The 26,252-nt window shown below is 40.1% G+C and overlaps 1 protein-coding gene across 1 annotated transcript in view; it reads left to right on the top strand.

The window, feature by feature from the left end:
* The window catches only part of LOC124594839 (probable ubiquitin carboxyl-terminal hydrolase FAF-X), a 300,957-nt gene that overhangs the window by 257,249 nt on the left and 17,456 nt on the right, over nucleotides 1-26,252 (top strand). The window contains exons 40-43 of the mRNA XM_047133291.1: nucleotides 6,879-6,979; nucleotides 11,271-11,500; nucleotides 13,759-13,961; nucleotides 18,037-18,183. Coding sequence (XP_046989247.1) covers nucleotides 6,879-6,979; nucleotides 11,271-11,500; nucleotides 13,759-13,961; nucleotides 18,037-18,183 — 681 coding nt within the window. The remainder of the gene's footprint in view (nucleotides 1-6,878; nucleotides 6,980-11,270; nucleotides 11,501-13,758; nucleotides 13,962-18,036; nucleotides 18,184-26,252) is intronic.

The raw sequence follows: 26,252 nt of genomic DNA, 5'->3' as shown, positions 1-26,252 counted from the left end.
TTGTTGTGGTTGTGGAGCATTGAAGACAGTAACTCGTATCCTGGTGGAATGCCCTCTCCTTCTGGCTCTCCATGGGAAGAGTGGTCTCCCAAATACTTTGCCTCTAATGGTGGTGGACAATTGCAGACAGTTGAATTGGTTCTCCGTTTTCTCCATGAAAGTGGTGTTTATTCTCAGATATAACATTTTACTCTACCTTCAGGGTGGAGTTGGATGGGATTGGAGCATCTCCTGTCACTTGCTGAGGTCCCTCAACCCTGCCTCCTTCAGCATCGGCCTCTGTTATCCACCTTTTGCTCTGTTTTAAATGCTTTTAGTTGAGGTTTGTTTCTTTTCCTGTGCACCTATTTCTAGTGACTAGTGAGTGCTGTTCCCTCTTTTACACTTTGACTACAATTGATTGGGTTTGGGACACCCAACCACGGCCTTAATCATTTCTTTCACATCGTATTATTATTATTGACAGTCCATCTGATATCACATTTTTAGTATTCTCACTTTTCATGTTATGAATCTCTCAACTTGAAGGCATTCTGTACTCTGTAGTTGTCTTCATCCTTACACAGGTTGGAAAGGGAAGGGGGTGGGATTTCTGATGTGGGTGAGGTTTCTCTCCCCACAGATCCCAGGAAGACACCTTCTCTGCTGTGACCTATGTCCAGCCCAATCCATATACTTCTCTATAAATTATTTCTTGGCTCTAACATCAGTATTGCATTCAGTACCTCAATTTTCCCATTCCTCCATACTTTTATCATCCATTACATTTCTGGCAGACAACACTAACTCTTTTCATGGTGTGGGTTCCTGTAGTCATGTCCTAGTTCATGAACCACAGGCAACGTATGAGTGGCCAAGTAAATGGTCCCGACAGTCGGGATACCAGTTACTTTGGAATAAGGCTGGGCATCTCAGACATATTCTGAGTCGTGGTCACCTTTGTGCTCATACGGCAAAGACTACCAAATCCACTGGTTAGTCCCTCAACCGTTAGGGGTAAATCTCAATGGGACTTGGGGCAAGTAAGGTTAGCAACCTGCTTCCCTGGTACTTTAAATATGATGCTGGCAACAATTGGAGCAAAATGCCTCGGACCTTTGGAGGTGACGGAGTCCCCCCTCTAACTGACAAACCAGGGACTCCTAAGATACGACTTGGCAAACAAATGGAAATGAGATGGGGAGCTATTAATATCAATGGGGGCTACTCTGGGAAGAAGGTAGAGCTGGCAGAGGCTGCAAGTAAGGGGTGAGAAAGAAGAGGGAATGGAGAATACAAGGTCTACCTGTCAGGAGTCAAAGCAGGAATAGCACAATGGGGTGTAGGGCTTTACATCAGGAAAGAAATGGAACCCAGCGTAGTTGCAATGAGGTATGTAAATGAACGACTGATGTGGATAGATTTGACAGTGTCTAGCAAGAAAATTAGGATTGTGTCAGTATATTCGCATTGTGAAGGGACAGATCAAGACAAGATGGATAATTTTTATGATGCACTCAGTGATGTAGTTGTTAGAGTAAAGGACAAGGACAGTGCTCTGCTCATGGGCGATTTTAATGCCAGGATTGGAAATCGAACAGAAGGGTATGAAAAGGTTATGGGTAAATTTGGAGAGGATATGGAGGCTAACAGGAACGGGAAACAACTCTTGGATTTCTGTGCCAGTATGGGCTTAGTAATTGCAAACTCCTTTTTTAAACATCAGAACATTCACAGGTATACTTGGGAAGGCAGGGGAACCAGATCTGTCATCGACTATATAATAACAGATCAGGAATTCAGGAAGGCTGTGAGGGACACACGTGTATTCAGGGGTTTCTTTGATGACACTGATCATTATTTAATCTGCTGTGAAATTGGTATTGTGAGGCCGAAAGTGCAGGTCAGGTCCATATGTAGGAGGATAAGAGTGGAGAAACTTCAGGATAAGGAAATCAGGCACAAGTACATAACAGTGATCTCAGAAAGGTACCAGGTAGTCGAATGTAGTCAATTACAGTCATTGGAAAAGGAATGGACAAGGTACAGGGACACAGTGGTAGAAGTGGCTAAAGAATGTCTTGGAACAGTAGTGTGTAAAGGTAGGATGTAGCAAACAGCTTGGCGGAATGACACAGTCAAGGCAGCCTGTAAAAGGAAGAAGAAGGCGTATCAAAAATGGCTACATACTAGAACTCAGGTAGACAGAGAAAGTTATGTTGAAGAAAGAAACAAAAGCCAAACAGATAATTGCAGCATTCAAGAAGAAATCTTGGGAAGACTTTGGAAACAGGTTGGAGACTTTGGGTCAAGCTGCTGGATAACCATTCTGGAGTGTAATTAGCGGTCTTCGAAAGGGAGGTAATAAGGAAATGACAAGTATTTTGGACAGGTCAGGAAAACTGCTGGTGAATCCTGTGGATTCCTTGGGCAGATGGAGGGAATATTTTGAAGAGTTGCTCAATGTAGGTGAAAATACAATCAGTGATGTGTCAGATTTCGATGTGCAATGGGATAGGAATGATGATGGAAATAGGATCACATTTGAGGAAGTGGAGAAAATGGTCAGTAGATTGCAGTGCAATAAAGCAGCTGGGGTGGATGAAATTAAGTCGGAACTCATCAAATACAGTGGAATGTCAGGTCTTAAATGGCTGCACAGGATAATTGAAATGGCCTGGGAGTCGGGACAGGTTCCTTCAGACTGGACAAAAGCAGTAATCGCACCAATCTTCAAACATGGAAACAGAAAAGATTGTAACAACTACAGAGGTATCTCTTTAATCAGCGTTGTGGGTAAAATCTTCTCAGGTATTGTTGAAAGGAAAGTGCGAGTATTAGTTGAGGACCAATTGGATGAAAATCAGTGTGGGTTTAGGCCTCTTAGAGGTTGTCAGGACCAGATCTTTAGCTTACGGCAAATAAAGGAGAAGTGTTATGAGTGGAACAGGGAATTGTATCTATGCTTTATAGATCTAGAAAAGGCATATGACTGGGTTCCTAGGAGGAAGTTATTGTCTGTTCTACGAGATTATGGAATAGGAGGCAAACTTTTGCAAGCAATTAAAGGTCTTTTCTTGGATAGTCAGGCAGCAGTTAGAGTTGACGATAAATTGAGTTCATGGTTCAGAGTAGTTTCAGGGGTAAGACAAGGCTGCAACCTGTCTCCACGGTTGTTCATATTATTTATGGATCATATGTTGAAAACAATAGACTGGCTGGGTGAGATTAAGATATGTGAACACAAAATAAGCAGTCTTGCATATGCGGATGTCTTAGTTGCGATGGCAGATTCGATTGAAAGTTTGCAAAGTAATATTTCAGAGCTAGATCAGAAATGTAAGGACTATGGTATGAAGATTAGCATCTCCAAAGCGAAATTAATGTCAGTGGGAAAGAGATATAAACGGATTGAGTGCCAAATAGGAGGAACAAAGTTAGAACAGGTGGAGGTTTCAAGTACTTAGGATGCATATTCTCACAGGATGGCAACATAGTGAAAGAACTGGAAGCGAGGTGTAGCAAAGCTAATGCAGTGAGTGCTCAGCTGCAATCTACTCTCTTCTGCAAGAAGGAAGTCAGTACCAAGACTAAGTTACCTGTGCACTGTTCAATCTTTCGACCAACTTTGTTGTATGGGAGCGAAAGCTGGGTGGATTCATGTTACCTTATCAATAAGGTTGAGGTTACGGATATGAAAGTAGCTAGGATGATTGCAGGTACTAGTAGATGGGAACAATGGCAGGAGGGTGTCCACAATGAGGAAATCAAAGAAAAACTGGGAATGAACTCTATAGATGTAGCAGACAGGGCGAACAGGCTTAGATGGTGGGGTCATGTTACATGCATGGGAGAAGCAAGGTTACCCAAGAGACTCATGGGTTCAGCAGTAGAGGGTAGGAGGAGTCGGGCAGACCAAGGAGAAGGTACCTGGATTCGGTTAGGAATGATTTTGAAGTAACAGGCTTAACATCAGAAGAGGCACCAATGTTAGCATTGAATAGGGGATCATGGAGGAATTTTATAAGGGGGACTATGCTCCAGACTGAACACTGAAAGGCATAATCAGTCTTAAATGATGATGATGATGATGATGATGATGATGATGAACACTAACTCTAGATGAGCTCTCTGATTGAGGAACTGATGAGATTGCTGTTTAGTCCTTTAACCAGCAACCAACCAACTCAGTCAAGTGACATTCTGAATTATTGTATTTTTGTGACCTGCATTCACCCGGTCCAACACATTCCATCCAATTTTTCCTTCATTATGAGAGAAGGAATCTGTTGTTCACAGGGTTAAGAGCACTGAAAAGGTGGCTGTACTGGGAATGTCACCTCTTGTAGCTTTCTGGTTTGTCTTTTGTGAATGTAACAACTTCTGAACTGAGTTTCACTTCTTATACAGTAGCATTATGTTTCATTTATTTGAGAATCTTTCTTAGAATATCGCAATTTTGTAAGTTTAATAAAACTGCTATGAGTTAACATTATTGAATCATCTTCTCCTGTGTTTAGAAAAACATATAAGACATTCTTTGTAAGTAGAAAAAGATCTTTCATCACATGTGCTTTAAACATAATCACTGCACTGAGAATGTAAAATGATATGCTGTGCAGTGTTGTGAGGAACTGTTATTGAGGTTGTTAATAAACTCTTAAATCGGACTTCTAACTTCTAGCCATCTTTCTGTACTGATGTCCAGTATGAAGCTTTTATCATAATTTGCCAAAACTGCCACATCTATGGCTATTTTCTGTTCTTCATGGGCCTTTTTGCTTTCTACCAGCATCAGTAGAAGCCTCTGTCAGTGGTACCAGGCCTCTGGTCTCCGATTGAAGCAACAATGTTGATCCATTATTAAAGAATACACTTGTAAGTAATGAATTTTAAAATACATTTGTTTTCTGTTTGAAAATTTAGAAATTCCCTCAGTTCTCATTCTTTCTTTTTCTGGTGACAAAGGCACTAAAGAAAATGTACCAAAGAAAAAATAGAAGGGGTTGATAGAAAACATTTTTCTGAAACACTGGGAAAATTAGTACTCCAGGCATACAGCGATTTTTACCTGGAAAGTTTTGAAAATTTGCATAATTGTGTTCTTTGATAAGCTGATAACAAATTCAAACTTCGCCATCTTGAATATTCCACAGAAATACAAGTTCAGTTTAAAAAATTCAGATTCTTTCTTTTTTCCTCATTATTTAATTGTTTGAGCAACATCATTCAATGCTACATTTCCTGCAAATTAGATGGTAGTGCATTTGAACTATACTGTAATTTATGAAATATGGTGAGAACGGTGATTATACAATGGTGTAACTAACCTTAGAAAGTTAGATGCAAGATACAAAATTCATTAAAATTGATTCTTGAGTGGTTTTTGGAATGTACATATTTCATTAAATGTCTGTAAAGTTTCTTCTATTTTCTCATCAAGCTTATGTGCAGTGATTTTATTTCATGCAGGAGGAAAATTCTTTTGACTTTTTTCATAGCTTCACTGTGGTATCTCTTCTTTTTTGGCCACGTCACCTAGATTTTGAAATAATGAACTTTTCTTCTCTAGGTTGCTTAATGAAAAGGACCAAACTTAATTTTTTTCTTTTGCGATAGTATTCTTGATATACGTGCACAGTAGTACATTACAACTGAAACACTTTTTCACATCTGTGATAAATTAACTTCTACTTATTATTTGTAAAAAAAGGATTTTTATAGCAGCTTCCGTAGTGTTTTTGAGAAGCAGCTCAAATCATATGATATAAAGTACATAATACTTCATATGATACCATATGTCTCTTAATATGGTGTAAGCTACAAAGTAATTTAATTCTTATAATAATTATTCCATGACACAGAACGTTTATGATCAAAGCACGTACAACATAGTGCAGATTTAATAAAAGTAAAGTTTAAAATACTATTTGTTTTCCTTCTGTCTTGCATACTTACTACTGACGGACCTTTTAGTGTTTGTCAAAAAGAGTCACACAATTTTAGATGTTAGCCTTCAGCAGGCACTGTACAATTGCACGAGACACTGTCGTGTGCTCCTCTCCTCCTCCGCCCCTGCCTTGTGTTGTGTGTTTTTACAGTTTCTTCTTTTGTCAATTCAATTGAGTATCTCTAAAATCACTAATAAATGCACTGAAAAGTATGTACACTCTCAGCCTAACATTGGGAGCTAATAATTCCTAACTCATGGATGAGAGAGGGATGGAATCAACACGATTAAAAAGGAAGAGTAGGACACTAAGATCCCAAGAGAATAAGGACACTCATGTTGTGAGGAAAAGGGGAGACAAAGATCTTAATCTTCACGTGAAAAATCCAGAATGGAATGATGATAATATTATGAAAAGGGTAGAGTGCCCCTTACCATGTAGAGGAGATGTTGAATTGCACACAGGCCGACGAAAAGACTGTGCGTGGCAGCTTATCCTGTTCATAATACTGTCATTAGTCTTCATTTGTCCTCTCAACAGGTGGCCCCCCGTCATCCTGGGATCAAAGGATATCATGAGGATCAAAATTGTAGAGAACTTAGCCTTGTTTAACTTAATCTGATTGGGATTTGAAACGTACATAGTTTTCCAATTATTAGCCAGAAAAGAAGAAAACTGTCTTTTGTATTTTTTAATGTTTTCAAGGAACTAAGCAAACTCTCAAAACTTCCCCAAAACATTCCATACAAATCACTTGCTGGTGACATTACAAGTGGGCTACAGAGAAATCAATTTGAATTTAATGTGGTTATAGCTTTTGCCTTTCTGATATGGTCACAGATGTCTAATGTTGCTTTTGTTATGGAGGCATTCAACCAGTATGCCCCAGAATAATCGGAGAAACACAAATTTAATCTGTATAATAAAAACAACAATTTTTTATTCCAGGGTGTGCTGCCATTGCCAAATCCTTATGGTGATCCAGCTTGTCCTGATTACATCATGCCTATTCAGCCACAAGCAGCAGAGATTCTTTTTGGTAGGACAAGGTTGGTTTCTAGTTATATTGTACATTATCTAGCCCCCTACATTACACTGATGCTGCATGTGCTGTGCAGGCAGAGACAGAGAATACTATGCAGTGTCACCAGTGTGCCAATCCATACTGTCGGTCCAGCTCTCCGCTGGCACCTGAATGGTGTGCAGGCACTCATATGCACCTAGCAATATTGTTGTTTTTAAGAGTTTCACCATTCCAGTGGGTAGACAGTGCACCTAGCATAGAACATTCTATTTTACACTTTAATTTTACATTTCTACCAGACTTTGTGAGCAATGCGTCCCACTGTTTTTGTGGGTTACAAACTGATCTTGATACTGTTTATGCAACTATACAGAAATAAAGCATTTTTCATTGTTATCCACAATCCATTTTATTGAGACAAAACTGCACCAGTGGTAGTGCTTCTGAGTTAAGAAGTGCTTTCTTGAATTGGTCGTGGGTCTGAACTATTTGACAAATCACCATAAAATTTTTCATTCGTATGACCATGAACATATTGCTGCATGAATTAAAGTACACATAAAGCAACTATGATATAATGGCCACAAAAGTGAATAATTTACTTCTGATTTAATAGTGGTTTTGTGGACAGTACAGTTGTCAACCACCACTTTAGCGCCATCACTGATGGCGGTGAAGGGGGCGTAATCCGGAATGATTTAGAGAGCATGAGCAAAATATTTTCCACAAGTGAAGAAGACAGCAATGAGAATGAATTTTAGTTGCAGTTTGGCTCTACAAAAATTACAAGTGACAAAATCTAGCAAAGTATACCTGTACCAACCATGTCAGGTACTCACAGTAAGAATAAATGTGGAACTAAACAAGAAAACATGATTGATCATTGTGTAATAATATTGAAATATGTCCAAATAAAAATATAAAAAAATTACTGTGTCCTTGGAGTCTTTTGTTGTGGCAGGACTGAATAAAATCTTATTGGTTTTCAACCTGTGTCAGAATAAAATTCTCAACCTATCGAGGGCTAGTTTTACTTCTGATGACAATGGTGGAGCTAACCAAAGAAAGCTTGAGAATTTTATTCAAACTGACCCAGCGTGAAAGCTGAGAAGATTTTATTCATAAAAAGTTTACGGTGTGTTGCTCTGCACAGTGACATTAACTTCAATTATTTTTAAATATCTGCTATGTTGATTGTATACTACTGCTTTATACATTCAACTGAACCTTATGAACTACTCATGTAAATAATGTATTTGTATCAACAGTGTAGAAAAAGAAATATTGCTACTTAACTGTAAACATCAAGTTGCAGACAGGCACAACTAAGACACTTGCAATAGCTTCCGGCCACAGCCTTAGTCAGTAAGAGAGAGACACGTACACGCGCAATTCACACGCAGCAACTTAACGTGTCTTCTTTACTGTAAGTAGTGATCTGTCTTTTCCTATATTGCCGATATTCCTACCTGGAATTTCCATTGTTTGATTAGTCTTGTACTTGCTCAGTTTCATCATAACAAGAACAAAAACAACTGATTTTGTGAAATTTGAAAAGCTATTTTCCTGTACACTCACATGAGTTATTTTCAATCACAAATAAATTATAAAATACACAACTTCAACAATTGATTCTTGGTACTAATAATGTGCAGTGCACCCATGAAGGCAGTAATTAGTTTACTAATAACCAAGTTCATGACTGTAAATTGGTACAATCATCTACACTGTCCAACTGTGATGAAACTGACACATGAAGGTTTATTATGAAGTATGCATGCCCATTCCTGGGGGCAAGGAGGACGAGGCCCTCCTGTAGCTCTAAGGTAAAGAAAAGTGTAGTGTAGTGAGGTGTTTCTCTTTCAAGAAAATGATTTAAAAGTCGTTGTTATGCAGGTTTTTAACATAGTCATAATGGCATGTTTTGTATACCTACTTAGTAGGTGCCATTAATCTTCCAAAATATTGAGAATGTTCCACACCCCCAAGTCTAACCCCCCAACATCTACAAACTATCTTACGGTCCCCAGTGTTACGAAGGGACTCCATAATGCAGTCCCTACTAATTTCCTGTTGACAATTCTGGGCCTGTAATTTTTCTGCCTGCCGTAGGCAATCTTCCCATGCAGAAATTGTGATGCTGCAAATCACTATGTGCACACGACTCAACATCAGCAGTTTAAAAATATTATTCTTCTCTGAGGTGTAAGATTTCAACTTTACCCATATTGCCACAATGGGATTGCAATGGCAATTGTACAGTGACAATCTGTTAACTTGTAACCCATGTTGTTTAGCAATCTCATGTTTTTTATTGGTAAGGTATGCAGCTTTATTGGCATTGGAAAGCAGCAGCAATTCTGCTCTTGTTTGTGGTATTTTACATAGGATGCTATTGCTTGATAACTCAGCAATATAATCAGCTTTTGTAACATGGGATTAGGGACTTTTTAGTTGCATTGAGTGAGTAGAAACTGACATTGCCTATCACAATAATAACTTAGGTGGAGGGATGGCAACAATATTTTGTAAACCATTATTTCAACACATTTATATCATCTCACTGTGGTAATCCTCAGGACTCTTTGGGTTTTTAAGTTTTAAATATTAGCTTACTCTGATGAATAAATGCTGTGTCCTCTGACCCTGCAGGTACAAGAATAGGCAACCACCTGTACCTACCGGAACTTGAAACCCCCAAGTCCATCACCTATTATCCAACACATTGTGTTGGATTGGTTCTGGTTCGCATATGTTTCGTCTCAAATCTACTGCAGTCTTCTTGAAAGTACAGTTGGCAGCCACAATATTGCTTCTCTCTGTAAGGAGATATTATGATGCCTTGCATCCGGGAGGACGATGGTTCAAATTTGCATCAGGTCATCCTGATTTAGATTTTTCGTGATTTCCCAAAATCGCTTCAGGCAAATGCCGGTATAGTTCCTGTGAAAGAGCACGGCCAACTTCCTTCCCTATCCTTCCCTAGTCCAATGGAACCGATGACCTCACTGTTTGATCCCTTCCCCCCCCCCCTCCCCCCCCAAATCAACCCTTCAATCAAAGGCCTACATCCTTTAATATTCTTAGCATGATAAGAGTACATCAACTGTCATTAAAATCCAAATTCTGTTTCATTTGTGAATCTAAATTTTCTGTTATTGAATATCGCCTTCTCCAATATGTCTCCAATATTGTACGACGTTTTGATGACTTGAGATATTCATGACAAAACATGTGGAATGCCATCATGAGGAATTTGTCTACTACTTGACAATAGTCATTTGCCTTCTGCACTTGGCACAAAGGCTCTTTTTACTTGAAACATTTTGGGACATCCATATTGTACAAGAAGTGACTTCGGCTAGTTTCTAAACTGAAGCAATTAATTATTATGAAAAGGATAGATTGCTACTTGTAAGGATGATGTGTTGGCTTGCAGACAGGCACAACAAAAATACTATTACCCACTGAACTTTTGGCCAAAGCCATCTCCAGAAAAGAAAGGGAAACATACACACATTCCTACAAGCAGGCAGTCGGCGCAGATCAGCCGGAGATAGCAGCCTTGTGTGTATGAGGTGTGTGTGGCCTGCCTCTCTCTCTCTCTCTCTCTCTCTCTCTCTCTCTCTCTCTCTCTCTCTCTGTGTGTGTGTGTGTGTGTGTGTGTGTGTGTGTGTGTGTGTGTGTGTGTGTGGCGGGCGCGGGTGCAAGGCTTTGACTGAAGGCTTAGTGTATAAACAGTCTTTTCGTACTCTCTCTCTGCAACTCAGCATGTCATCCTTACAATGAGTAACAATCTGTACTTTCATAATTGTTGTTCCAACTTGGACACTCCATTGTTTGAAGAGACAGTGATGAACTGACATCTGTAAGTGGAATATAAAAGTAGATTAAATTTATTAATTTTGTTTGTCCATGCACAACTGCATAGCTGAAGGTCAATTAAGGATGTGTAACACTGTGGTCTCCCTTTCCGTTGAGTATTACCATGCTATTGATATACATTCACGGTCAGTTCTCAGCTCTAAAATCAACAAGGTGATATGACATTTTCCAAATTACATTAATTACTTACATTATTCACCTATATTCACACAAAATCTGAATTTGGAGTGGTGGTCTTTCAGCCACTGTATCTGGATAAACCACTACACAGAAGTCAAATTTAATTGAATTCTTACTTGCTGGCAAGCTTCGTATTAAGTCCACAGTTGTTGGTGTTTGCGAACATGCTACAAATATCGTATTAAGTGTTAAATGTTCCCTTGTTTCATGGAGATAAATTTTTTTTATTTACTCGTTGATAATTTTCACAGCTATATAAAGAAAGTAATTGAAGATGCAAATCTCTCGGAAGAGACAGTAAAACTACTGCAGTTTTGCTGCTGGGAGAATCCTCACTTCTCACGCATTGTTCTGAGCGAGCTGCTGTGGCAGATAGCCTACGCCTACTGCCACGAACTGAGGCATCACATGGACCTACTATTGAGCATGCTGCTTATGGAAGATTCTTGGCAAACACACCGGATTCATAATGCACTGAAAGGTATGCATTTAATATATTGGTTAGTTCTTCTTCTTTGTTTATGTGAAGAACATCAATTGCAAAAGTGTAGTAAGTGCTTGACACATTTAAACACGTCCACAGCTCATGGTCTCGCGGTTGTGTTCTTGTTTCCCGAACACGGGGCCCTGGGTTCGGTTCCCGGCAGCAGGGTCAGGGGTTTTCACCTGCCTCAAGATGACTAGGTGTTTGTGTTGTCCTCGTCATTTCATCATCATTCATAAAAGTGGCGAGACAAGGCTGAGCAAAGTTTGGGAATTTGTATGGGCGCTGATAACTTCACAGTTGAGCACCCCACAAACCAAATATCAACAACATTTAAGCATGCAATGTTGATGACTTTATTCCAGTCCATTTGTAGCAAACAGAAACAATTTTCATCTTCTTTATGAAATCTGGTCAGTATTAGATGTTAAATGTACGGTTGACGTAAATTGTGCTTGGTTGTTTCAGCAAAGTACTAGGGCCCATTGCTCTATTCCTCCTTATGCTCTCCTCCCCCTCTCCTCCATATATGTATGGGACACGTGAAGAGTGATCAAAGAGTAATGGGAATTTTTGTTTTTCTTAAAGAATCTTTTTTTACTCGTAAGCATCAATTTTACCTCCTTCAAACATAATATGCTTGTGCCACCAGTTTTTCCAGTCTTGGAAGCACTCCTTGAACTCAGGTTTTGTTATGGTGTTCAGCTTCTTCACTGACTCTGTTTTCATCTCGTCAATAGTGGCAGAACGACATCTTTTCATGATTCTCATCAGCCTTGGGAATAAAAAGAAATAGCAGGGGACCATGTCCAGCAGGTACAGTGGGTAAGGTAGCATAACGGTTTTGTTTTTTGCCAGAAAAATCACAAACAAGCATTGAAGTGTGAGTGGGAGCATTATTGTGATGCAATCTCATCAGTGGTTTCACCACAATTCTGGTCTTTTCTTCGGATTGCTTCACATAAACAATGCAAAACACCCAGGTAGTATTCCTTATTGACTGTACAACCATAAGGCAGGAACTCATGATTCACTGTTTCATTATAATCAAAGAAAAACAGTGAGAACCACCTTCACATGTTATTGAACTTTTTTTTTTCCATTCTGGGCTCTTCATGCGGTTCCCAGAGTTTCCGCTAGGACAATGGGACGTTGGTTTCGACGTCATACGTACATACCGACATTTTGTCAGCTGTTATAACCTTCTTGAGATGTTCTAGGTCATTGTCAAATTCATCATAAAGTCCTTAGCAGTGTCTACATGACATTAGTTTTGTTCAAAATTCAAAAGTCTTGGAACAAACTTGGCTGCTACATGTTTCACGCAAAAAAAAAAAAAAAATAAAAATAAAAATAAAAAAAAAAGCTTGGCTTGAGCCAAAGGGTACACTCCGGGCTTGAGCCGAAGGGTACACTCACATCACCAGCAACCTCTTTGATGATGATTCAGCACTTTCCCAGAGCCATTACCTTTCGTTTTTCCACATTCTACATTGTTGTCAGTAAAAGATGTGCTTTGCGTCCAGTGTTGTTGTCATCTTCAACACTCTTAGAAACGTTTGTACCACTTTTGAACTCTTGTCTTAATCATTGTAGAGTTGCCAACATTTCAACTGTGATGCTGCACTTTATTCCATATTTCAAGCAAAATTTAATGCAAATTCTTCAATCCATCTTTTTCGGAAGTAAACATTCGCCGAGCATGTAACCTTTTTGACTGTCAACAGTAAACTAAATGTTAAAAATGGCTGAAAAATGTGTATGTATGTCAGGAAACGTATTTCCATTGATCCAAAGTTCTTCTGTTTACCATTCCAACTTAATTCCACTACTTTTTCATAACCTGAGTAATAGAGGTACAAACTATTTTTTTGATCTTTTTTTATTTTGATCATTTAAACCAATTAGGTTTCTTAGCACACCCATGAATTGCTACAAAAAAGGAATATGGAAATATCATCAGCCTCTTTTTAATTTTTATAATGATCATAGCCATTGAACATGTTTGTGACTATTGCAGAAGTTGAGAGAGACAGTGAATTGGAAGAGAGCTAATTGTCTGCTATGATTTTTAATGTTCAGTTTCATTCATATGCTTTCAATTTTAATTTTTCTTAGCAGAAAAATTTTATATGCTTCAGAGTTATGAATGGCAATATATTTTCAAGGATTCCAGCGCCTTCATTGAGTGATATTGTTACTTGAAATCCTGTATATATTTTGAAGAAACACTTCTTTTTTAAAAAATTTTACAGGTGTTCCAGAAGAACGGGAAGGTTTATTTGATACAATACAACGTAGTAAAAACCATTATCAGAAACGAGCATACCAGTGCATAAAGTGCATGGTTGCCCTCTTTTCCAAATGCCGTGCAGCTTTGCAAATGTTACATACAAATGGAGAATTGAAGAGGAAATGGGCACTAGCTGTTGAATGGTTGCAGGACGAACTTGAAAGGGTAAGATGTTTTAGAAACTGTATGAAATAAGAGTAGGAAAAACTCTACATTCCAGGCAGCAGTAATGGACCTGGGAACGAACAGGAGACTAAATGAACTCCATGTTTCAGAACTGCAGATTCCTTCATGGCAGGACTTCAATGATTGAAAGGGACAAGAATTTTTAGGGCTTAACTGACATTTCATTGATATGTTGGGAGTGAAAATGGCGCAGATGTGTCTGCGGAGGGAAATAGCACACTGTCAAGTCTTTGATATGAACACTCCAAAAGTTTAAAAAGAGGCTTTCCATTAAACACATACACCTGTGGTGTACTTTGTAGAGGGTACATTGTGTATGGTATCACTTCTACCCTTTCCTATTTCAGTCACAGATCTTGAGAAGAAAGACAAGTGATTTGTAAACATCCACACAAACTTGAATTTGTCAAACATTGCTATTGTAGATATTACACTAGCTGCACATGCGGGGACATACTCATCTTGACTTAGTTTGAAATGCATACTTTTAGAATTTTGGGATAAGCCTTTTAGTGCATTTTCCAATAGTGTGTGTTGAACAATTATTGCAGTAAGTAAAACTATCATTCAGTTTAGTTCCTTCTGTGAACTTGGCTACTAGAATATGTAAATGCTCTGAGACTTCTATTGATAATATCTTTGTAGACAAATCTAGGGAAAAAAGTCATATCACAAAACCAATGGTAAATGGACTGACTGATCATGACATGCAGCATCTTGTGTTAAATGTTGAAACTTGTCAGGATAAAAAATCTATTAAATCTGAGTGCAGGAGAACAATAAATAAGTCAGAAATTGAGAAATTCAGGAAATTCCTCAAAGACGTAAAGTGGACAGACGTTTACAATACTTCTGACTCAAATGGAAAATACAAAGCATTCATTAATAAAGTTACCTCCTCTTTTGAACATTGTTTTCCTTTTTTCCTCTAAAGGTAACTCAGAAGTCAAAAAATAAACCATGGATTACACAAGGATTAAAGAAATCACGTGGGACAAAGAGGAGACTGTATCTACTATCTAGGAACAGCTCTGATGTTAGAATTGTAATGCATTACAAAGAATACAGTAAAATGTTGAAGCAAGTACTCCATATATTGAAGCAGCTTTATTATGATTATTACATCAGGCAACAAAATAAAAACTGTATGGGATATAGTGAAGACAGAGGCAGGTGGGGCCAAAATGGAAGAGGAGATACTCTAAAAATAAATGAGACTTTGGTAACACATACATGTAGTGTTGCAAACCTCTTAAACAATTACTTCATTTCTGTTACTGACAGCTTGGGGTTATCTGGTTCAGTGAACAGTGCAATGGAGTATCTGAGACAAGTCTTTAAAAATAACTTCAGTAAAATGGAAATGACATTCGTGTCTCCCGAAGAAGTAGCATCCATCATAAAATCCTTAAAATCTAAGTATTCCAGTGGGTATAATAACATATCAATGAAGTTAATCAAAGAGTGCTCACCCGAGTTGAGTTCTCTCATAAGTTATTTGTGCAATCAGTCTCTTATCAGTGGAACTAAAATATGCTGAAGTTAATCCTCATTACAAGAAGGGGGATAAAGAGATACCATCAAACTGTCGACCAGTTTCACTTTTGCTGGCTTTCTCAAAAATATTTGAAAATGTTGTGTTCAAGTGTGTCCTTAAGCACCTGATTGCAAATAATAAATTGTCTAAGTCACTGTTTGGATTTCTTAAAGGTTCTGATCTAGAGAAAGCTATTTATACTTACAGTGAGAATGTACTTAATTCATTAGATAATAAATTAGAGGCTACTGGCATTTTCTGTGACCTGTCAAAAGCCTTTGACTCTGTGAACTACAGCATTCTCTTAAGTAAATTAGAATATTATGACTCTGTGAACTACAGCATTCTCTTAAGTAAATTAGAATATTATGATGTCACCAGCAATGCTGCGAGATGGTTTGAGTCTTATCTATCCAACAGGAAACAAAGGGTATCATTGCAAAATACCTGTGCAGTAAGCAGTCAGTCTTCATCTGACTGGGAATTAATTACATGTGGTGTTCCTCAAGGTTCCATCTTGGATCCATTGCTTTTTCTTGTGTACATTAACAATTTCTCATCTGTTACATTGCCAGATCCTAAGTTGGTTTTGTTTGCAGATGATACAAACATTTCAATAAGTGCCAAGCTAAGTACAGATTTAGAAATAGCTGTTAATGAAAGTTTCACTGACATTAATAAGTGGTTTAAAGCTAATTTACTGTCATTAAACTTCGAGAAGACCCACTATATGCAGTTCAGAACCTGTAAGAGAATTCCTTCCAGCATATGTATAACATATGAAGACAAGCAGATTGAAGAGGTTGAAGTGTTAAATTTCTGGGATTACAACTCGATAATAAATTCAGTTGGGTAGGACATACCACAGAATTGCTTAAGCACCCAAGTCTGTTTTTGCAGTGAAAATGATGTCAGATGTAGGAGATATAAATATAAAAAACCTTGCATACTTTGCTTGCTTCCATTCTATTATGTCATATGGCATCATATTCTGGGGTAACTCAACAAACCGAGCAAAAGTTTTTAGGGCGCAAAAGCATCTTATAAGAATCATTTGTGGTGTAAATTAAAGAACATCATGTAGAAACCTATTTGAGGAACTTTGTTCTAACCACTCCTTCTCAGTATATTTATTCCTTAATGAAAATTTTTTGTAAGTAATACATCTCTATTTCCAACCAATAGCTCAATACATAGTATCAGTACTAGTAATAAGAACAACATACATAAAGACCTAAAATCACTTACCTTGGTCCGAAAAGGGTTCCAATATTCAGGAACACACATTTTCAATAAATTGGCAGCAACCATTAAAAACTTAGTTTCAGATAAAGCACATTTTAAACAGAGTTTGAAAGACTTCTTGATAGGCAACTCCTTCTACTCCATAGATGAATATCTTAACAGAGACTGTTAAGCCAGCTTAAGTAAAAATATCTGTTAGATTTCAGTTTTGACAGCACTTGGCCACAACAGTCAAGATTAGGTATTTTGTGTGTGATAAATTTATTAATAGTGCACAACAGTGTTTCATTCTGTCAGTATTAATTCTGTAAATATTAGCTGTTCCAGTTTACCGCATTGTATTCACCTATTTCGACAATCTCCTGACAAATGATCAGGGTAGTAAATATTATATTTAAATGTTTTATGTTTTTTATGGTATACTTTCTGACATTTTCCTCACTCATGAGAGTCATCTCATTTCTTGGGTCCATGAAATGAAAACCGAATCTAATCTGAATATTTCTTTGACACTCTTAACAACTTACAGCTCCGTGGCTCATTATGCATATATTTTCCACATAATCTCCAGGAACAGTGAGCAATACTCGATGCTCAATTACATAATGTTTTGTAAGTGGTCTTTATTGAGTCTTTTGCTACCAACCCATACATTGACTATATCTGTATTGCTACCCTACACTGTATCACTCTTGAAGGATATCTTGGATACCACCATATTAAAAGTGAATGTAAATAAATGTTTGTTATGAAATTCATATTTCACGATTATACTATATTCTGATTAAAACTACTCTTTAATTGATATTTGTGATGTGGCACTACGTGGTTGCCACATCTGCTGTCATCTGGTTAAGCTTCAAGAAAAGGGAGCAGGCTGCCACCATGAGCAGAGCACGTCTTTCCTGCTGCAAATGGCAGTGTCTGACAACTGACTGTGTGTGGACACTGCTCTATTCAAACTCTGCAGATAGACTGATGTTTTGTTGTGTCACATCGGAAACAGCAAGCAGTTCACATGTGACATCACGAGCTCTGGGGAAACTAAACTACATAGCTTGTGCTGTTAACTGAATTTAAATCTGAGTATAGTGGTCTTATGTATAATTCATAAGTGAATCTTTCATATAGACATCTGTGCCCCCTAAGTAAAAGTACTAACTGAATCAGTTACCATAATGTTAGGACAAAATTTAATTTCTTTTAAGTAAAAGTTCATCAGTGTAAGACTAATTAAAGTGTTGGTAATCTCTTTGTAATCCTTTGTTTCAGCGGCCTTATCCACCAAATGCACAATATAGTTACAATAATTGGTCACCCCCTGCCCAGTCAAATGAATCCACCAATGGCTACTATTTGGAGAGGTCAAACAGTGCCAGGAAAACGTTGGAGAGAGCTTGTGAGCTTTGTCCTGAAGAGGTAATTTGACATTTGCTCAGTCATTTGTAGACACAATTAATTTGACCATGGAAATGTCATGTATCACAATAACTACATAATAGTAGATGTAATAATTGTTGTTGAGTAGGTAGAGTTCCATGCCGAGACCACCACAGTGTAATCTCAGTATTGTTCTACTGTGTGTGTGTGTGTGTGTGTGTGTGTGTGTGTGTGTGTGTAGGAGGAGAGGTGGTTGCTGCTACTGCACCAAACATTAGTTTGATGCAGCTCTTCCTGCTAGTCTACCCTGCACAAACCTCCTGTCCTCCTGTTCTCTGCAAAACTATTGCAACCTACAGGATGTCCCAGAAAAATGTACACACTCTTTTTATGATTGTAACTCTAATATTTATTGAAGTACATAAAAATTTTGAAATAATGTGAACACCATTGTGGTTCAGACACAGCTGATAACACTTACTGAAAGTATCCTTTATGTTCCCAATCGTCGCAATTGGTATTTTGGCACATCAATTTTCAGTGGCTGCTTTCAGCTCATTGATTGTAGCTGGTCGTATGCTATAAAAATTGTTTTTATGTGCCCCCCTTGCAAAACTACATAGGCATCATATCTGGTGAGTGCAGAGGGTACTTGGTGCTACCTATTTGTCCTGTTTGTCAGTCTGGTAAGTTTTCATCAAAGCAGGCCCTTATGTCATGATGGTAGTGGGGAGATGCTCCAGCTTACTGGATTAGCATTCTCCATCACCAAACATGTCTTTCACATGTGCAATGGCATAAGCCTGTAGCGAGTCCATGTAATTTTCAGCATTCTCTGTATGCTCAAAAAAGAAAGGTCCAGTCACACCAAATGCTGGTAAACAACACCGCACTGTAACTCCTGGTAACTTCACATGGTGTTCCAGTGTCACATGGGGATTCTCAGGTGCACAGTGGGTACAATCCTGTTGATTAATTGAACCATTTAACTTAAGTGGTCTCATCACCCCAAACAACTTCGTATGGGAATTATTTTTCCTGTCCGCGTCTTGCTCGATATCCCTCACAAAATTCAGTTCTCCACTCCAGATCGTCCTCATTCAGAGCACGGAGTAATCTAGGAACTTTGGACATGCTTCGAAATGGGGTGCATACTTATTTTTGGAACTCCTGTCTCACGAGTCACATTCCGCACAGACTTTCTAGGTGATTACTGAAACCGTTTGGTGACTTCTCTATCTCTTGTGCGGATGACCATGGTCTTCAGGAATGGTTCTTCTGGGAATTTTGGACAGCTCCTTCCTCCTCAAACGTATCTCGCAGATGAGTAAGTTGGAGACGCATTGTTGCCTCTTGTTGGAACTTCATTCTAAACTGTCCTTGCACTTCATACATGTTCTCGTTCTCCCAGTAGCACGTCAGAATGAACTTTCTTTGCTCAAGGTAGCCTTCAGCTACTTTTCAAGATGTCACACCAGAAAAAGGGGGGAAAAGACAGTATTCTAGTTGCAGGATGCAAAAAGTGTGTGTGTTTCTTTCGGGGCCCCATGCCTATCTGCTTAAATGTGCTTAGTTTCTGTCTTAAATTTTTACCCTCCACATATCCCTCCAACACCAAATTAAGTATTCCTTGATGTCTGGGGATGTGTTCTATCAACTGATCCCTTCTTTTAGTTGAGTAGTGCTATAAATTTTTCTCCCCACTCTGATTCAGTACCTCCACATTAGTTATGCTATCTGCTGTGGAATCTTCTGTATTCTCCTTTACCATCACATAGCTAAACCTTCTATTCTCTTCTTGTCTGAGATGTTAAAAACCCCCATTTCATTACCGTACCTCTCAAGACTCCAGCCCAGCCCAAAACTTAAATTTCATATTTGATTTTAAAATATCTGTCTTTCAGAAATTCTTTTCTATTGCCAGTTAGTATTTTGCATCCTCTCAGCTTTGACCATCAACAGTTATTTTGCTACTCAAATAGCAAAATTCATCTAAATCCCTCAGCATTAGCTGATTCAATGTATAGACTGAGTAACATTGAAGATGGGCTTTAGCCTCTCTCATTCCCTTTTCAACTAATGCTTCTCTTACATGTCCTTCAACCTTTATAACTGCATTCTAGTTACTATGGGTAGTTTTAATTAAAATGCAGCTGATCACAGGGGTACGTTGCGGGCTGTAATTATCGTATGGCAGTGAAACTTGGCAGATACGCTAATACTTTGATGCATGACTGAAGGTATGACATCCACACCATCATTTGATAAGCCATAACATGAGTGAACAGTACGGCCATTGAGAAGAACAGAGTGGCGACTCTTTTGGGAAACCTGGAATTCTCAGGAAATTAATTTTTACCTGGAAAAATCGAGGAAATCTCCGGGAATCTCAAAATTCTGTATCGTTAACCTAGCATTGAAATCAAATTCTATTGAACAATGGAAAATCCAGGATGGAATGTAACAATATTAGAGAAGGAAAGTTGCTACTCACCATATAGCAGAGATGCTGAGTCACGATAGGAACAACAAAAAGATTCACACAATTATACCTTTTGGCCATTAAGGTCTTTGTCAACAACAGTCACACAAGCACGTGCACACACTCAAGTAAACGCAGTTCACACACACGTCTGCAGTCTCGGGCAACTGAAACCACACTGCGAGCAGCAGCACCAGTGCGTGATTGGAGTGATGAGTGGTGGGGTTAAGGAGGAGGCTGGGGCGGGGAGGGGGAGGGATAGTATGGCGGGGGTGCCAGACAGTGAAATGTTGCAGTTTAGGTGGAGTGCAGGAGAAAAGGTGGGGAGGCGGAGGGAGGAGTAGGGGAAATTAAAAAATTGGCTGTAGTGATGAAATGATGGCTGTGTATTGCTGGAATGGGAACAGGGAGGGGGCTGGATGGGAGAGGACAGTGACTAACGAAGGTTGAGGCCAGGAGGGTTATGGGAATGTAGGGTGTATAGCAGGGAAAGTTCCCACCTACGCAATTCAGAAAAGCTGGTGTTGGTGGGAAGGATCCATAAGGCACAGACTGTGAAGCAGTCATTGAAATGTGGGGTATCATGTTTGGCAGTGTGTTCAGCAACAAGGTGGTCCACTTGTTACTTGGCCAGTGTTTGTCGGTGGCCATTGATGTGGACAGACAGCTTGTTGATTGTCATTCCTACATAGAATGCAGCATAGTGGTTGCAGCTTAGCTTGTAAATCATGACTTGTTTCACAGATAGCCCTGCCTTTGATGCGATAGGTGATGTTAGTGACCGGACTGGAGTAGGTGGTGGTAGGAGGATGTATGGGATAGGTCTGTTACGGGGGTATGAGCCATGAGGTGAGGGATTGGGAGCAGGGGTTGTGTAAGGATGGACGAGTATATTGTGTAGGTTTGGTGGACAGTGGAATACCACTGTAGGTGTGGGAAGGATAGTGACCAGGACATTTCTCATTTCAGGGCACGACGAGAGGTAATTGAAACCCTGGCGGAGAATGTAATTCAGTTGCTCCAGTCCTGGATGGTACGGAGGTATAAGGGGAATGCTCTTCTGTGACCGGACTGTGGGACTTCGGGAGGTGGTGGGAGACTGGAATGATAAGGCACGGGAGATTTGTTTTTGTATGAGGTTGGGAGGATAATAAGTCAGTGAAGGCTTCAGTGAGACCCTCAGTATATTCCAAGAGGGACTGCTTGTCACTGAAGTTGCAACAACCATGGGTAGCTAGGCTGTAAGGAAGGGACTTCTTGGTATGGAATGGGTGGCAGCTGTCGAAGTGGAGGTATTGCTGATGGTTAGTAGGTTTGATATGAACAGAGGTACTGATGTAGTCATCTCTGAGGTGGAGGTCAACATCTAGGAATGTGGCTTGTTGGGTTGAGTAAGACCAGGTGACGCAAAAGGGGGTAAGTTATTGAGGTTCCGGAGGAATGTGGATAGTGTGTCCTCACCTTTGATCCAGATAGCAAAGATGTCATCAGTGAATCTGAACTAGGTGAGGGGTTTAGGATTCTGAGTTTTTAGGAAGGATGCCTCTAAATGGCCCATGAATAGGTTGGCATAGGATGGTGCCATGCAGGTGCTATAGCCATACCCTGGATTTGTTTATAGTTAATGCATTCAAAGGAGAAGTAATTCTGGGTGAGGATATAGTTGGTCATGGTGAATTGGAAGGAGGTTGTTGGTTTGGAATCCATAGGGCATTTGGATAGGTAGTGTTCAATAGCAGTAAGGCCATGGGCATTAGGAATGTTAGTGTATAGGGAGCTGGATCAATGGTGATAAGCAGGACACTGTATGGTAAGGGGACAGGACCTGTGGAGAATAGGTGGAGAAAATGGTTGGTATACTTCATATAGGAGAGTAGGTTCCAGGTAATAGGTTGAAGGTGTTGGTCTACGAGAGCAGATTCTCTCAGTGGGGGAATAGTAACTGCCACAACGGGGCGCCCTAGGTGGTTGGGTTTATGGACTTTAGGAAGCATGTAGAAGGTAGGAGTGCAGGGACTGGTAGGGGTAAGTAGAGAGATGGACTCTGGGGAGAGGTTCTGGGATGGGCGTCCTTACGCCCATGACGAAATTCAAATACATAGCTGAGTGTGATGTGGCACGTGGAAGAGGAAGATGTCCTATCCCAGTGGATATCATTGATGAGGTTGCTGTTCCTGTAATTGACCATGCAGCACTTGGCCCGGTAGTGTTAGTGCTTATGCAATCTCGTGAGAACTGTCCATCCCGTGGTCAAGAGTACGGAAATTTTTCGGTCTATTTTACACTGGTACGTGTAAAAGATCCAGTCAGTGCAGCAAATAATACCTCATTATCTGCAACAACATTCTGAATTTGTCCTTTGGTTTCTGGCATGGATTGAAGTTGATAACATATGTTCAGACAACATTCAGTAAAGTGATGAGACACATTTTACACTACAGGGTACAGTGAATACTAAGAACTGCTGAATTTCAAGTACTGTTAAGAACTGCTGAATTTCAAGTACTGTTAAGCTGTGTATTGTGCACGAAGAGCCATTGCACTCGCCGTATGTGACTGTGTGGTGTGGATTCACAAGCACCTTTAGTCGTGTTGTGTTCTTCTTTGAAGAGAACTCACCCAGAGGGCCTATCAGGCCTACTGTGATGTCTGCAAGTTATTGAGATCTCGTTGTACATCACGTGATTCCTGCTTTGGAAGAGCACAACTGTTCGGAAACCACGGTTTTCATGTGAGATAGGGCAGCACTTCGTCACTCGCCCAGTGTAAGATTGCTAAATGCAACCTTCAACAAACATGTTATCTCCCCAAGTTTTCCAGATGCATGGCTTGCAAGGTCACTTGATCCGATTCCAGGTGACTTTTGGCTCTGACGATGTCTAAAAGAACACATTTACCAGGGCCATGTTCGGTCACTACCTGACATGAAGGCCAGTATAAAGAAACATATTGCTCAGATTACACTGGAACTGCTGCAAGCATCTGTTGAGCGTGTTGTTTTAGGAACGCATCATCTCGTCAATGTCTCGAACTGTGTAAGCTGCAGTTAGTAATGAAATCAACATTGCCTTTCTCAATTTGACTTTTTGTGCTCATGTCCAGTTTCTAATCCATTACATATAGAAACATTTCTATGTGTCATCCTAGCATTCACAGCACCATATTTGCACCTGTTAGTCAAAATTATAACTTTTTTGTTCCCCCAGAGTAAATTGTTAATGCATTAGAATATCTGCCAAGTTTCACTGCTGTACAATAATTACAGTCCACACACTGGACCTCTATGAGCAGCTGCACTTTAATTATAACCACCCACTATATTGAGTTGACCTTTCACTACCTGTGTTTTATTCCTCTTTCCTTCAGAGTTCCAGAGAGTATATTGTAGTCAACATTTTCAAAAATTTTCTCAAAATCTACAAATGCTGTTAATATTCATGTAACCTTTGCACAAGACAGAATCCAGAAATTGTTGATAAATACTTGAGAAGGTAATTTATTTTTTGTATCATGCAAGTAGTGTAATGTAGTGACATACAGGACACCTGCAAGTGAAAAATATTTGTTACTTTCAGATACTCGGTGAGAATGAGTACCGAGTCCCTTCTCTTTAATAAGTTCATTGACTTCATAGTTATTGTATATTCACTCATAGGCTTTAACTTAACTGTTTGTATTAAATAATATACTTGGCATACACAGGGCCTCTCACTATTCGTGTTCCACAGCTTTGAACACTTGTTAATCTACTCTAATGTGAAACGCATCTTTTCTATTGAAAAAGTGCCCATAGCTGTTAAGGTATGCATTTTAGAGCCCATGTTTACTAGACGTTTTTTGTTGTTTCCCTCTGCAACCTCTAGAAGTATGTAGCATGAATTGTGAAACACCCTGTGTAAACATCTGTAGAGATTTAGGATGCCTCTTCCAACATTCATTCATGGCAGCAGCTGCGACTGTCAAAAGTGGAAGCAAATAAATGCAGGTTGTCTATTTACTGCACATTTGAAGAATTGCGTAGCATTCAGTTAGAAGGATTATTGGTAAATAATACTTTGGTAACAGTGACTAACAACAGTATGATTCTAAAATGTAAACTTTCACGGCCGGAAATATCATGTCCATTATAATTATCCGGGCTGTTATGCCGTGGTCGGTTGATGAATTCTGAGGTGATTCCCAACGTTTCGTCTCCGACTGCGGGAGACATCTTCAAGGGGGTCCGTAGCTTGATGGAAGGTCCAACACACACACTGGCTCGCTACTGGACCTTCCATCAAGCTACGGACCCCCTTGAAGATGTCTCCCGCAGTCGGAGATGAAACGTTGGGAATCACCTCAGAATTCATCAACCGACCACAGCATAACTGCCCGGATAATTATAATGGACATAACAGTATGATTTCTATGGTGATGGCTGTCCTGGTACAAATGTTTATGGTATAAAGTGTTCCCTGCAGTATTCGCATAGTCACTGTTCTTTACTAAGGACATAACAGACACATTGTATTCAGTCCCCCTGCGGGTCCGGGGTAAGAATAGGCCCGAGGTATTCCTGCCTGTCGTAAGAGGCGACTAAAAGGAGTTTCAACCGTTTCGGCATTCCATGTGATGGTCCCTCTTGGGGTTTGACCTCATTTTTTCAAAATTCTACAGAAGTACAAGCCACTTGGGGAAGGACGCCTTACGTGGTGTATCACTGGTCCTCAGTGCACTAAGACCTTGGCACTCAGCATTGTAACGGCGTTGTAACCGCACCCACTATTCCTCCAATTGGGCCTAAACGCCTGATGGGTTGCACACGTTCCGCCCATAGTGCATCCCCATCTGCACCTGCGATCATGATGGACTTTCCATGGCACCCGAAATCCAGCACGGTAGCCAGCCTGTTGTGGTGGGGTCGTCATGTACCCTCTAGGTTGTAGCCCCCTGACAACACAGGGATCGTACTGCCGATACCTGAGCTGCACCCTCCCCACGTCGGCCAAGGAGTAGATGCCCGTCTCCTTGGGGCATCAGGACTCCCGGCAACGGTCATCCTGCCAGGTGGCCCTTGCTGAGGCTGGGTGGCGCCCGTGGGGAGAGCCCCTGGTCGGAGTGGGTGGTATCGGGGCGGACGTTTCGCAGATGAAACGTCAACATGTATCAGGTCGTTCTGCAGCCGAGTCTTTTAAAAAGAAAGGTACTGTCTCTGGTTCTGGTTCTCCTGCCCTTTCCCCCTTGGCCACTCCCTGGGAGGAAGGACAGGCCCGCCGGCTTGGGGCGAAGTACTTCCCCCGCTATTTAGTCTGTTCTCGGACCGATGGGGGCGACGTTCGCCACCTCCAAGCCCATGTTCTTTGTCCAGCACATCGAGGACATCTTCGGGGAAATTGAGGCTCTCAGTAAAATGCGTTCGGGGTCCGTTCTTATAAAGACCGCCTCCGCCACATAGTCGGCGGCGCTCCAGGCGTGCGACCGACTAGGGGACATCCCAGTGTCCATTGTCCTGCATCTGGCACTGAATAGGACGCAGGGGGTTATTTTTCGTCGGGACCTCCTGCTGCAATCTGATGAGGAGCTCAGGGCCAACCTGGAGCGCCGAGGCGTGCATTTCGTCCGGCGAGTTCAGCGCGGCCCCAAAGAT

The sequence above is a fragment of the Schistocerca americana genome, chromosome 2 (assembly GCF_021461395.2).
Source record: "Schistocerca americana isolate TAMUIC-IGC-003095 chromosome 2, iqSchAmer2.1, whole genome shotgun sequence".
Taxonomy (NCBI): domain Eukaryota; kingdom Metazoa; phylum Arthropoda; class Insecta; order Orthoptera; family Acrididae; genus Schistocerca; species Schistocerca americana.
The sequence above is the reverse complement of the archived record's forward strand: the minus strand, read 5'-3'. Positions and strand labels throughout refer to the sequence as shown.